Source organism: Drosophila yakuba, chromosome 3R (assembly GCF_016746365.2).
Source record: "Drosophila yakuba strain Tai18E2 chromosome 3R, Prin_Dyak_Tai18E2_2.1, whole genome shotgun sequence".
In the NCBI taxonomy this organism is placed as follows: Eukaryota; Metazoa; Arthropoda; class Insecta; order Diptera; family Drosophilidae; genus Drosophila; species Drosophila yakuba.
In genome coordinates this window covers 25,623,414-25,637,020 of record NC_052530.2, presented here as the reverse complement: position 1 = coordinate 25,637,020, position 13,607 = coordinate 25,623,414, and the positions used below count along the sequence as shown (strand labels likewise).

The 13,607-nt window shown below is 44.0% G+C and overlaps 3 protein-coding genes and 1 long non-coding RNA gene across 4 annotated transcripts in view; 2 read left to right on the top strand and 2 right to left on the bottom strand.

Moving 5' to 3' along the window:
• The first annotated feature begins 27 nt into the window (after positions 1 to 27).
• Positions 28 to 3,917, top strand: LOC6538344 (oxidoreductase-like domain-containing protein 1). The gene is made up of 3 exons (XM_002098833.3): positions 28 to 172; positions 2,850 to 3,204; positions 3,518 to 3,917. The coding sequence occupies exons 2-3, from the start codon at positions 2,965 to 2,967 to the stop codon at positions 3,773 to 3,775; spliced, it is 498 nt and encodes a 165-aa protein (XP_002098869.1). The 5' UTR covers positions 28 to 172; positions 2,850 to 2,964; the 3' UTR covers positions 3,776 to 3,917.
• On the bottom strand, positions 179 to 4,694 carry LOC6538343 (homeobox protein rough). The gene is made up of 3 exons (XM_002098832.3): positions 4,019 to 4,694; positions 933 to 1,167; positions 179 to 591 (listed from the first exon to the last, which is right to left on the bottom strand). Exons 1-3 carry the CDS (start codon positions 4,566 to 4,568, stop codon positions 306 to 308), a joined length of 1,071 nt encoding a protein of 356 aa, XP_002098868.1. The 5' UTR covers positions 4,569 to 4,694; the 3' UTR covers positions 179 to 305.
• A 492-nt stretch (positions 4,695 to 5,186) lies between these two features.
• The window catches only part of LOC6538342, a 30,536-nt gene continuing 22,115 nt past the window's right edge, over positions 5,187 to 13,607 (top strand). Inside the window, exons 1-2 of the mRNA XM_002098831.4 lie at positions 5,187 to 5,523; positions 7,052 to 7,651. Coding sequence (XP_002098867.1) covers positions 7,384 to 7,651 — 268 coding nt within the window. The 5' untranslated portion in view covers positions 5,187 to 5,523; positions 7,052 to 7,383. The remainder of the gene's footprint in view (positions 5,524 to 7,051; positions 7,652 to 13,607) is intronic.
• On the bottom strand, positions 7,686 to 11,125 carry LOC120321729. Its single transcript, XR_005561439.2, has 2 exons — positions 8,011 to 11,125; positions 7,686 to 7,925 (listed from the first exon to the last, which is right to left on the bottom strand). It is a non-coding gene; the product is annotated as an uncharacterized LOC120321729 (long non-coding RNA).

Sequence of the window (13,607 nt, the reverse complement as noted above, 5' to 3'; positions counted from 1 at the left end):
TCTATCGATAGTTTCGTCCATGTTATAGGCAGCAGGAACAGCTGGCTGAGCACCAGGGCTGCATTATTGTTTGTTAGTTTGCTGTTTGGTTTTTAACAAATTTCCTTCGTTTCCCTGAAAACTCTCTCTTATATAAACAAATCAAGTGCAAAATGTTCAATCCATAGCACATGTAAGTTCGTGGGCAAAAAGTGATTCTTTCGCAAAGTGCAATGCCTTCAGGCTGTTATGTTTTCACAATTGCCTTTATTCAATCTTAATCTAAACAGTTTAAAGCTCAAATAAATGTAATCAATTAGTAAGTATTAGCAAATATTAATAGGCGTTGTTGTTTCTCGGCGTCGCTGCTGCTGTTGCTGCTGCAGTTGTTGTTGTTGGTGTTGTTGCCGCTCGTACTGGTCTTCAATGTCGATAAAAGTGGCATCCTGCGTGTTATCCTTGGGCAGCGCTGCCGGCGTCGCTGCCGCGGCATAATAGTTTAGGCCCACGCCCACTGCCACGCCCCCAGTGACGCCTCCGGGGGGCATGGTCGCGGTGGCGGTGGCTTGACCCATTATAGAGCTCATAAAACCATTGGCCACGACAAAGTTTCTGAAAAATTGATTACATCAAAGTACAAAACAATTTCGAGCAGCAACCACCCCTCGTTCAAAAATACAAAAAAAAAAAAGGAAAAGGATATCGTCTAATTGGGTCTGTGTGCGCATAAATGTCGTAAAATTAATTTCGTGTTAATTTTATGTGTGCCATCAATTAAACTTGTGACATCTCTTGTAAATTACTTCCGTTTCGAAAGCGAAGGTATAAATACCCACTAAAATCCTCTTCACAAGCTATTCATCAACCAGATATGGAAGTTCTTCTATTTAATGTCACATCAATAGAAATCTGTGATATCTAATCATGATCATGAGCTTTGTATAGAAACCCACCTGTAGTGCTGATCGATCTGAGCCTTTTCAATGCGCTTGTCCTTGGCCCTTCGGTTCTGGAACCAGATCTTGATTTGGGTTTCGGTCAGGCGCAGTGTTTCGGCCAGCTCGAAGCGGCGGCTCCTGGAGATGTACTCGTTGCGGTGGAACTCCACCTCCAGGCGCAGGGTCTGCTCCGTGCTGAAAGTGGTCCTCTGGCGGCGTTGTCTGCCCTCCTTGCGCCGCCTGCGAGCCACTGAAAGTGAGATGCATTGGTGTCCTGATTATCAATTTGTATAAATAATATCTAGTTAAAATCAGCTTATCAGCTATGTATATCATATATCATTCATGTATCATTCATTTTTTCATAGCCCACCCATTCCACTTGCGTCCTGAACAATGGAGATGTTAGAGCGAAATTAATCTTGCATTAACAAACCATCAAGTTGTGAGCGGGACTAAACGTTTTCGAATGTGCTTGCGTGTTGGCTCAGTTAAACAAATAATTAACCACTCCAAACCGTGCTTCCTCGTCCCTTTGCGCCCACCAAACTGCCAGGATTCGTGGGTCGCGTGTGGCGCGCATTAGAAGTGCATTCACCACGTAGTTTCTGTTGTCTATGTGTTTTTTTTTGTTATTTATGTTTCTCTTTTTATTTCGGCAATCTATGCTGATCCGGGAAAGTTTTAACAATGCCAACAGCTGGCTGGCCATCATCATCCTCGTCGGAATTCTCGGCATCATCCGCTCTTTCGAGTTTTCCATTCTGTCGCCCGATTGTTTGCATTCGCAGTGTCGCCGACGATGAAGCTCAACCAAGCGCACATTATGCCCCACTTCCCCCCCTTGCAAGCACCGAGCACCTGCCACCCAGCCACAACCAGAGTTACCCATTCCTACCCAGAAGCACCCACCACATTGTCAATGGTGCGGTTTAGAGTCTAATTGATGTAACAAGGCGAAGCTGACAAGTTGCTCGGTGGGCGGGGATTTCCCGGGAAGGGGTTGCCTTTGTGGGCGTTGTAATCTCTAGCTCTTGCTTGATTACCCCTAGTCAGCGTGGCTCTAGAGGGGCTTAAGCTCTACCCCGATCCTTGCTACCCCTCCGCTCGCCGAACCATTTTTTAAATCACGTGTGAAATTCGATAGCCAAGTGTCCTTTGGACAGTTTGTTGTGGCTGCAATGTGTCTTCCTCGCTTAACCCTCCTCGCTTTCTGTTTGTGTTTGCTTTTTTAGGTTTCCTGCCGAGCTCAATTACATTGCTAACTTTTTCAGACACTTGTTATTTTTTGAGATTTGCCAAAGTTTGGCTTGTGAGTTACTTAAATAAGACTGTGTCTCTTTATAATTTAAGGATTAAGTACTTATAGTAACTGTCTAGCTAGTGTAGCTTCTCATATATCAACTATTCTGAATGTTAAAAGAAGAAAATGTTTCTGCTCGAAGAAAAGGATGCAGAGCTGCTTCTATTTACCCAATATTGATAACGCTTTAACTTTGATTTCTTGCTTGCAAATGGTTAAGCCATTCACCCTTAACCTGCGATCATTTTCATTAGTCGACGCATTTCAATTTCTTCGTATCCTCACCTCACCTCCACACCTGGCACACCACCTCATCACCTCACCAACTCACCAACTCATCAGCTCGTCAGGAGCAAACGAAAAAGCCGCAAGTAAACGAAAACTTTCACGGCTGAATGCGTTTTAATTTTTTCTTGGCATTCAGTTATTTTTTTCCTTGGCTAACTTCTTTGCATTGGGGGTCAGCAGCAGCTCATTGTGTGGCATTGCTTGGCTACTCCAACTTCTTATTTTTTTGTTTATTTTTTCACAACTGATTTTACATAATCCTGGCCAGCGCACTTGGGGGTTATTCAATATTGTAGCCACTTGCAATTAAGCTGTTTTTTGCGTATCCGACTTTTTTGCAGTTCCTGCGGAACCAAGTTCATCTGGGCTGCACCTGCGCAGGCGTGTGAAATGCTCATCACTTCCTCTGGGCCTTTTCAATCGTAACTTTCGAACTCTTTCGGGGATCGGGCGGAAATGTTGGCTCCCCTGGGATTCAGCTGTCCGCGATGCTTGCTGCTGAGACGTGGCGCCGAGCGTTGGGCCTCCTTGGCCCGCCAATTGTCGGCCAGCAGCTCCCAGGATGATGCCAGCAAGGATGCGGCCGCCCAGGAAGCAGCGAGTGGCTGTGGTGCCAATGACATAACGACGGGCAAGGAGACAGCCAAAGCCAAAGATAGAACCAGCAAGGGGAGAAAGCGACTCAGAAACATAGAGGTGATGTTGTAAGCTAATAAGTTACTGCTATTAAAGGTAGATTATATCAGTTGATAAGCTCGTTACAAAGATATGCCAATCTACCGATCTAGAATGACTATACACCATAAACGGATACATACAAGTTTTAGGAACTTCTCAAACTGCTGAGAGGAGCTATTGAAGGATTAAGTCCAAAAGTTGTATCCCAAATGCATTCGAAATGTTCTCACAATGCTGAAATAACTTTCTATCTTGAGACGAAAGTTACATAGATGAAACCCACATAGGATAACTATTTTATCATCCAAATAACGTGTATATCCCTTTACAGATACCACCCGAACCCACCACCTGCTGCATGTCGGGATGCGCCAACTGCGTTTGGCTGGACTACGCACAGACGCTGGCCAAGCTGCTGGGCGACAACGATGAGGAGGCGCGCGAGATTGTGCTGAGCAAGATCACCGATCCGAACCTGAAGATGTTCCTCAGCCTGGAGCTGCGCCAGATGGCGCGGCAGCGGGAGGAGAAGGCGGCGGCGGAGAAGGCAGCGAAGCAGGGAAAGCCAAAGACACCGCCCTCACCGTAGTACAAATCCCTACTCTCCCCCATTGTCTAAATATACATATATCTAGTTAGGACCAAATTCGTAGTAGCTCAAATTTACTCTTGTACTTAGTGTGTAAGAACTGAGAAACCTCACAATAAACATGTAAGACGCTAAAGTGAAACAAACTTCTTAAATTCCTCTAAAGCTTAAATATTCTGGACATTGTAAAAAGCCAGTTATCATTTTTATAATGTAATAACTAAAACACCTATGAGCACTCACGAAATGCGGAAAAGCCGGCGCTGAAGTGCGGGTCACTTGGGAAACCGGCTGGGAATCCGTGTGGCAGGCCAGGATTCGCTGTTCCTCCGGCGGCAATAACTGGCGGCGGGCTCACGTAGCTGAGTTTCTGGTGCACCTGCTGCGAATGATGCTGGTGATGATGCTGGTGATGATGCTGCTGGTGCTGCTGGGTGGGATGCTGGGCGTAGTCCTTGGAGTGTGTGTAGAAATCGTAGGCGGGATAGCCGGCGAGCGAGGTGCGCTCATCGCTGATGGAAATGTCCGGCGAGGAAACACTTCCGCCGTCGCTGTGGTAGGGCGTGTCACAGGAAGGCGGCTTGTGGGCGTGAGTTCCCACGTCGATTTCCCCATTTTCCGACGAGCGACGTTCCAAGTGTCCGTACAAACGTTCGAAAAACTGTCGCGGCGACGAAGGACGTTGCGGTACGGATAGAATCGCGGTATTCGAGATGGGTTCTATGCTGTCACTCCTTTCGATGGCCGTTGGCGAGCCGTCGGGTGAGCCAATCTCAACCTTGTGGCGTTGCATTGCGTGCGAGGATGTGCCGCGGAGCTGTCCAAACTAATCACTTGGGTAATCGGCGAGCGACTGAAGTGCCAAGCACATACGGCTACTTCCGCTGGTCAAGCGCCGCTTATCCTGACGTCGACGGCGGCAGAGGAACTGGAAGCGAAAAAAAAAACAAAGCAAATTACGCGGCACATCAAAATATTAACAGCAGCAGCGGGGGCGCCTAAAATGCTGCTTACTAATAATAATACAAAAAAAAAAGAAACCCCCTTCCCCCTCCACAAAACACCTGAAGTGTGTCGTGAAGCCCAGTTTGATTGGCTGAAGTGCTGCGCAATTAACCCCTAATTTTACTTCCGGCCAAAGTTTCGATTAAGGGTGGCAAGCAGTGCGCTTGAAATAAGCTCCGCCCTCTCTTCAGCAAGCAGTGAAAAGGTATCCACAGAAGCAGTGCAGGCGTGCAGCCCTGGGCCTAGCCAAGTTTCTCAACCCACCGGCGCTTAGCGAAGACAGTCACCGCGAGATCTCTGGAGACGGGAAAATGCTAATACCTTGCAGTATTTTAAGCATTTTTTCAAATACCTCAAACGGTCCCTCTAAATGGCAAAAAGTCTATATAAGCAACCGAAACGCGCCACTATCTGTAATTTTACATAGCGCGCGCGAGAGATCAAATCAAATCGAATCGAGGCGAGGCAAGGCGAGTCGAGATCGTGGATAATATCAGCATGGATAATGTGTTCCCAAAACTTCGATGTGTTAACATGCGTTTCGGGAAAGATATATCGATGAAGTGATAGTGATCGAGACAACGAAAACAAACGATTACGGTTATGCTTGCCAATCCGTCTGCGCTGCGCACTCGATTCGCATGTACCGTTAGTTCGCGCAGCTGTCCCAGCCTCCGAAAGTGCCAATAAAGAATAATAACAATAAACAAAGACCAACAAGTGGTGACGAAAATAAATACAAGGTACGCCTTAGTGGAGCATCAACATCCCTTCGCTTTTAGCCAATTTCGATTTTGTTTACCGAACTCCCTCCCTCCCCCCCACTTCGCAAAATGGGAGCAGCGAACAGAAAAAAAAACAAATAAAAACATGCAAAGGCAGGCCAGCACAGAAATTGCAGCGACTTTTGTTTGTTGCTTTCTGGCCGGATATTAATTGAATGGCTTTTATTTGGCCCCGGCGTGCATTTGTGTTTGCTTCTCTGACGGCGGCTCTCCGTTTGAGCAATGCAAAAATATTTTGTTAAAACTCGTTTCGTTTAGCGCTTATTTGGCTTAAGTCCGCGAGTGTGTGATTTTCAGTCGCCGACTTTTTTCCATCCATCAATTTCGGTTTTTGTTACACTGACATATGCAAATTTTTTGAACATTTTTTCGTGCGTTTTATTTGTTGAGCTCAATTTATAAATACCTTCTGGTTACACAGCGAAATAAAATCCAGACTTTGAGTGATTGAATGGGATTTGAATCAGTTGCAAAACATTCGCATTTAATGACAGTGACTTTCAACATACACAATAAAAAATATGGATACATTTAAGCATAATGCTTATATCTTAAGAACGTAATTTTTTGTCGTGTGTAGAGCCTCTTTTCGCATTTCCTCCTTCAAGCGATGTTTAATAAACCGAAACCCACATGTTATTCATTCTGTTTTCCATCCAAAAACAACGGGGAAAAAAACAATAACATCGCCCTTTTCATTTCCATTGACATTTATGAGCGGCGCTAAGGGTGCACGCTGCCCTCTCGCTCGCACACAGCAACTTCCTGCCTCGCGCCATCCCGCTCGCACGCTCAGAGGCGTGGGCGGAGGTTTTCGAGGGGTTTGTTGTGGGATTTCTTTTGATTCCCTAATTCCCGCCGCGGGATTTCTCGTGGGCTCGTTTTCATTATCCTGCGCATGCGCAGCATATTACGGGAAAATTGTTATGGAAATGAACGCGGACTTTTATGTTTGATTAATAGAAATGTCGCGTACTTACCAATTATCAGCGCAACAACAACAACGAATAACAGCTGTTGGCAATGTGTGATGGTCAGTTGCCGTTAGAAATGCGAGTGCAGAATGTTAATGAAAGTGGTAGTAAACATAATAGTGACGAATGCACATCGCTGTTGGGTCTAAAGGCACTGATTGATTTGAGATAAGAAATGTTTTGTATCCAAATATCTTAAGATATTTTTAATATTTTGTTTACAAACATTTCGCGATGTGTATACTTTTCCATTTATAAAGATTTTGTTTTTACTTCTGCTTTACTAGGATAAGAAAAATAAACTTGTAGTATTCCCTATATTCCCATGTGGATTTCCCTTAAGCTTGATAAAAACTCCCTTTTAAAAGTTAATAATACTTGCCAAGCCATTCCGAATCAGTTTTATGGCTTTACTCATTGCCACCGTGAAATGATAAAAGATTGGCACGCATACGCGAACTTCTGATTTGGACCGTACTAATCCCACTGTTTATGTTCCCTTATCTTTGCAGTGCCAAAAACGTCTGACACACTTTAGTGACTTGGACGGACGATCGTTTTCACTAATTGCTGACACACATCATTTCCCTAATTGGCAGTGAAAAAGAGTAACAAGTGCGAAACGAGAGCAAACGTCGAGCGCAAATTGAATTTACGGTGCCCCATCAAAGTCAAGTCGGCCGACTCCAACTAATTTAATGATCAAAAGTAACACATTTTTTTCGCATTCGGCGGCAGCCGCTGAGCGGTGTTAATTGAAAGTGTCACGCTTCGTCACAATAATAAATATATAATTCCCATCGACTGGCTTTCGTCTATGTGAAGTGAAGAGTGTCCCAGTGAAATGCGGTCGGTGGAAGTGGCCAAAAGCGGCCCATCTGCCATCTTCTTCTGGCTGGCCATAGTGCTATTCGTGGGGGCGGCACAGGCTGCCACGCCCTTCGCAAAGGAGTACCGCGACGCGGGACTCTTCAATGGCAACACCCTCGTCGATCTGGACGGCTCCACCACCCTGGACATGGGATTGGAGAAGCCCACCAGCAGCAGCGGTCTAAATGGTGGCTTCAAGTCGGAGTCGTCGGTGGTGCTGCCCGGCATGCTGCAAAATTCAGGTGGGTTTCATCAACTGGATATACTACAAATTTCTTAATTTAGATAGGTCTCTGTTTTAAAGAATTTGAATATTAGGAACATTCCTCCTTTAGTTGGATTTTATGGGTGTTTTCTAACTTAGTTTCTATATGTTTCCATCCTCTCGGCTAATGGACTAAGTGGAGCCATCATCTGAGTTCTTCCCAGAATTATAAGAAAACAACCTTCATTCATGCTCGCCTTATCAGACCCAAAAAAGAGAGACCCAAATAAAACGTGTGTGTGTGTGCTCCACTGCGGAAAGAAGGAAGTGTTCACTTGGCCGCCGCTTCAGGTATACTAGCATACAAGCATTCATATGTGCCGGCGCTTATCTAACCTTATCGCACAACTCTTTCCTGGGACCCTTTTTTGTGCCTCCCGATCTTCGGTGTCTTCGGTTTGTTTGCGACCTGTGCCTTGGCGGCATCATATTTCCGAAAAGGGGGAGGGGACACAAAAGTGGGGAACAGATTACGCGAACAAGTGTATCTGCTGTCTGCCGCTTGTCTCTACCTTTTGCATTGTGCCTGTCCCCGTTTGAGATGGTCCTCCCCACGTTTTTTCCCTGGTAATTTAATCTCAGCTGCACTCGAGTTAGGGAATCAGAGAGAGAGAGAGAGATGAGTGCTGCCCAGCTGGCAACCAGGATGTCAACCGCAGCTCCAGGTTCCAGATTCGAGTGCCCATACCTCATGTACCATACTAAATGTACCCATCCCAATTGCAATCCCAATCCCAATCCCAAGCCGATTCCCATTCCCGTTCCCGTTTCGGGCACGCTCGGCACATCCGCCAAGCAATTTTCCTGCCTCATTATAACGAGATTAAAGCGTAATCACGGGGAGAAACCGAAGAAGACGTGTGCTGGAATGGGCCTCTCGCCGGGGGTTTCTTTATAGTTTTAATTTCCATTGCTCATTTTGGGGTTCTTCGATCTTTGCCAAAGTGCGAACTTCCTGTCCTGTCCACTGTGCAGTGAAAGGGATCTTCAGTCTCAAGTGTTTACCTTTCCATACAGTGTCGCCTGTCTGTTTTGGCCATACAAATTCTGTTCCCCCCGTTGGGTATTTCGACTGATTTAAATGTCATTTAAGCCGCTTAACTTGGCCGCCGCTTGGCTGCTACGTTTCTGATTTTTAAGTTTTTACGACGGCATTTTTAAGTTTAATGGTAGTCCCATTTTATGAGCGTGAAAATGAAAGTACTTTCGTCAAGTCACACTCACTGTCTCCATCTCCTTTCCCTTCCCCTTCTCCGTCTCCTTTCTCCTATCCCTATCTCCCTGCGTCGGTCTTTTCTTTTGGAGTTTTGTGGCCCTCGACTTATGACTCGACAGCAATTTAGGGGCTTGGGTGAACTTACGGACGTAAATCTGTGGCTTTCTTAAATGTGTCATAATTAAAAGCAACATTTTCGTGGGCCGATATGCGGGCTTTGGGATTTTCCATAACCCTTGGCTAGATTTAGATCAGATTTAGATATATGGTCGTCAGCTGTGGGTGGCCCAGCGTACTATGCCCGGAGTAGTATCGAATTTCCCGAGCTAGAAACCCATTAAATCTTCACAGTCCATTTCTCGTATAATACGCTATTTCCAGGCATTTCCTGAATTCCTCGAGAGCTGAATGGGCACCTAAAGACCGTTAAAATAGTTGCACGCCTTTATGAATACATTTTAATGCATCATTAATGCCGTGTTCTTGTTTCCCTCGACCTCTCCATTCATCGCAATTCCTGGACATTGGCCAAAAATATGAAATGCCTAAGGGGTACTACCTGAATGTTCTTCTCTGAGCTGAAAGAGAGTTTTTTTGTTTTCGGGTGCCGGGTCCAGCGTAAAAATTTCAGCAAAGCACGCAAACTTTGGCCCAGGGACCAGTTTTTGGTAGCCTCTCATCTCAGACTGGGTCTTTTCTTGGTCTTGGCTTTGGCTTTTTAGTTTGGTCTTGGTTTTGGTATTGCTCCGAGTGCTGAGTTTCCAAGTTCCCAAGTTCCCCAGTTTCCGAGTTTCCGAGTACAGTACGCAGGCGCAGAGATCTTGGCAGGAGGCTGTTGTCGCTGCCGTTTCTTTGGCTTGGGGTCCCTGGCACTTCAACTCTTCAGCATGTATTTAGATAGGCCAACGTCGAAAGATACAAGCGGCCTGTATCTGTGAGTTCGTGTTGCTCTGTGTGTGCTAGCGCTCACAGACGCGGTCAGAATAATAGTTACTTACAAGTATGATTAAGAACACTTACTCATTTATATTATTTGCTAGATAAAACTGGTAATCTAAAGAATCCAACTTGGTTTAGGAATTTTTGCTTATCCTGCTACTAAACAAATCTCGTAGGAATTCGACCCACCTTCTAACTTTATTTAATTTTGAGCATAATTAGAAAGAGGTTATAAAAATATACTAATATACTAGTCTAATAGATAGGACAATCGTGACATAATACACTTGCGCTGAAATACATTTTCAAAGGCCCAACAAGTGCTATTACCTTGCCCACAGTTGTGTGTGCCTCGGCCAAACAAAGCCAGCCGACAATCGTAAAAACTAAACGACGAGAGAATTTATGAGGCCTCAGCCGTAGTGGAGTCTCTTCAGTATTCAGTATTCAGTATGCTGCATTCAGCATTCGGCTTCATCTTGAGCGGTATATGGTAGTATATGGTAGATCAAGTGCCAAAGTCAGAGGGAACGGGCATTCTTCGAGTTAGATAACAGGGCCCCGGCCAGGTTTTGTGTCATGCAAATGCAGATACAGATAAAAACCGAATGCAGTTTTGCAGTAAGAATATATAAATCAAGGCAGCAGGTAGCACAGACATGGGCAAACGACCCAAACGAGCGAACAGAATGGAGAGCTAAACAACAACAACAACAACAACAACAAAAAAAAAACCTAGAATCTAGAATGTGAGGCACAAAGTGCGAAATATCCCACAGAGAAGGTGCATCTGTTAGATGCATTTTGCGCTCAGCATCCGGGCCATCGTACCCTAAACTCATTCTAGAAGCACACATCCCTCCATCGGTTAACGCTGCCACGCTAATTTGACGAAAGCCCATTTCATGGCATTTTTCCAGCATTTTTCCAGCACGGCCGGCGATTTCATGCTCCGAAATCGGACTCTCTGCATCAGGTACAGGTAGTTTTTAACACCTGAAAACCGAATCGTTTAGTGTGCGCAAGTGTCTAGCCTCCATCCACGTCCTCCGCCACATCCACATTCACATTCACGTCCACACTCACATCCACATTCATGTCCACGTTTACGTCCACTTCCACATGCACTACCTCCCACCTCAGGGGCCTCGTGTTTACACCTTTTGCAAAAAGTCAGGAAAAATGAAACGGTTTCTTCGCATTTTATGGCCCGAACCTGTTGTGTTGAGTCCTCCCTCCCTCTGTGATTTTTTTCATTCTTTTTCCCTATTTTATTGTTTTTTTTTTTTGATTATCCCATTGTTTGTTTTACCAGTCGTTTGTTGTTGCTATTTATTTGTTTTTAATTTTACATTCAAAAAAAGAACAAACGCGCCTTACGCCTAATGGATAAATTGTGCAAGGCGCTGGAGGAGTATATATTCTATTCGATTTGTTTACCCAAAGGGGGGAAAACTTTTCGGTGCAGTGCAGCCACCGACTTTCTATATAGGCAAATTTGGTAGATTTTTATCTACAGACAGCATTGTTTGCTGTTTTGGCCACGGGACATACCGCCATACGGACATACAGACATACCGACAACCCAACTAACAACCCAACCGAAGCAAAGTGCAACAATTTGGGGCCATAAAGCAGCCACCTACGTTGAATTTAACCCGGCTCCCCCTTCAAATTGCATTGGCAAACAAAAGACAGCACAACGTAAACAGGTGTCTCGAAATGTTTTCCTTTCTGCGCTTTTCTCCCCCTCTGGTTTTTTAATTTGAAGAGTAACCGAAACATTTTTGTTTTTTTTTTTTTTGGTTTTGGCAGCGGCCAACGCATTTCCCTCCCCATTAAAATGAAAAAAACAAAAATCTCCTCCCACACATTCACGCAGCTAAGCAACAACTTTCGATTAGAAAGAAAGTGCCAAACAAAAAGTGAATGTTACCCAATGAGTGGAAGACAACGGAGGTTCAAAAGAAACCCAAAAGTGCCATAAAAATATGCCATAAACGCAACGAAATCTCAGAAATCAATTGTGATCTAGTCGCGTCTCTTTCGCCCGCAATCAGTCCGTCTCTTTTCCCACAGAATTCCGGCAAAGAGGGCAGTGGAGGCGATATAGATATATACTCGTGACGTAGGCGTTTCGATCCGGCGCCGATCTCTTGCGATCGTGTCGCCCTCAATGCTAATAAGTTTTAACACAGAGACAAAAAATTAGGATTCAAACATTTTCTGGGTAAATGAATCACACTGCTTTCAAGTAATTTCAGTTTCTAGTACTACATATTTCTATATGTAATTAATATCTTATAGATTGAATTGCCGTTTAGAATATGTTATTAGATAGAGATTGCTATTGTTTGATAATTACACAACAAAATCGTATATTTGTAATAGGCACCAATTTGAATCACCTAGCACTTTTTATAACAACTTATGTTCTGATATGAATTATTTTGGTCGAACACCAAAAGCTCAAAATCCAATATGTGTATTTTTGTGTTCCCTTATTCAACTTTCGAGTGTAATTTGATTGTGTCTCTGTTGGTTTATTTGGCTCGCTGATAGCCGGCTGGCTGTTTGCCATAAACATCTCGTAAATTGAAAAGCGAAGTCATTAAATTTGAATCTCGGCACAGCAGTTGAAGTTCATTTGGAAACTTGACGAGTATACAGCTGCAGATGCGGGCAGATGCAGATGCAGATACATAGGCACATATATGTAGATGCAGAGCATGTGCAGGCACAACAACGAAAAAAAAAAAACCAACGAACTAAACTGAAAATTAACAACATTATTGTGTATTCATTATGGTTTGGTTCTGACGTCCCACATGCAGCAGTTTGTCTAATTGAAATAGAAATCTCTGCCTCTCCAGCAGTTGCACAGATGTTTTATTTCAAGTTTTGACTTATGTTCTGGCTCACTCACTCCTTGTCTCCCTCTCTCTTTCTTTCACTTGACATTTGAACTTCGGCGTGCAACCGCAACATATTCAAGTTGCATAAATAACTTTTGTTCCAGCGAAGACGTCGCTTTTTGTCTGCTGGCTCGCTGGTTTGTTTTGTTTGTTTGTTTGTTTTTGGCCTTTTCCTTTTTTGGCTTCTTATACAATGACCTAGAAATTTGGCTTTCTTTTTTTTGGCCTTTGTATGCACATGCTGAAGAAGATCCATAAATTAATGGTACAACCTCAAGATATGGTTAAATGTACAAACAGTGACATTGCTTTATGGTGGTTCTGAAAGCTGAGGTACTAAATTAAGCGAACGTGGAAATATCTTTTGAATTTGTCATCGATTAACATCCATTGTATTCTAGATAATATAATCCCATAAATAAATAAAAGTTATAAATAAAATGTATTAGTAAAGATATATTATGAATTCATGCCTAATAATCATCAGCTTTAATAGCTATTCGACTACTCCTGCGGTTTTAATACCAAGATACCATGTCCCAACCTTCCCAACTTCACCCGTTTAACGTTCAAATATTTTCTGCATTTATTTTAGCAATTTCCCAATCGTTTAACATCGCTTTGACCTCCACCCGAGGCGCCAGCCATCTCTCAGCTTTTCTGCACTTTTCTGCAGTATTTTGCCGCTTTTTTTTTTTTTGCCTGGCACCCACACGGAAATCAAAGTCAAAGCCACAATTATTGGCTATAAAAATACAAGGGGAGAAAAATGACCAATTTCGCAGCTGAAATGCTTAACAGAAATTGCTTCCGCACTGAGCAATTTGTCACGGCAACACACCCTCAGGGATTGCAGTGCCTCG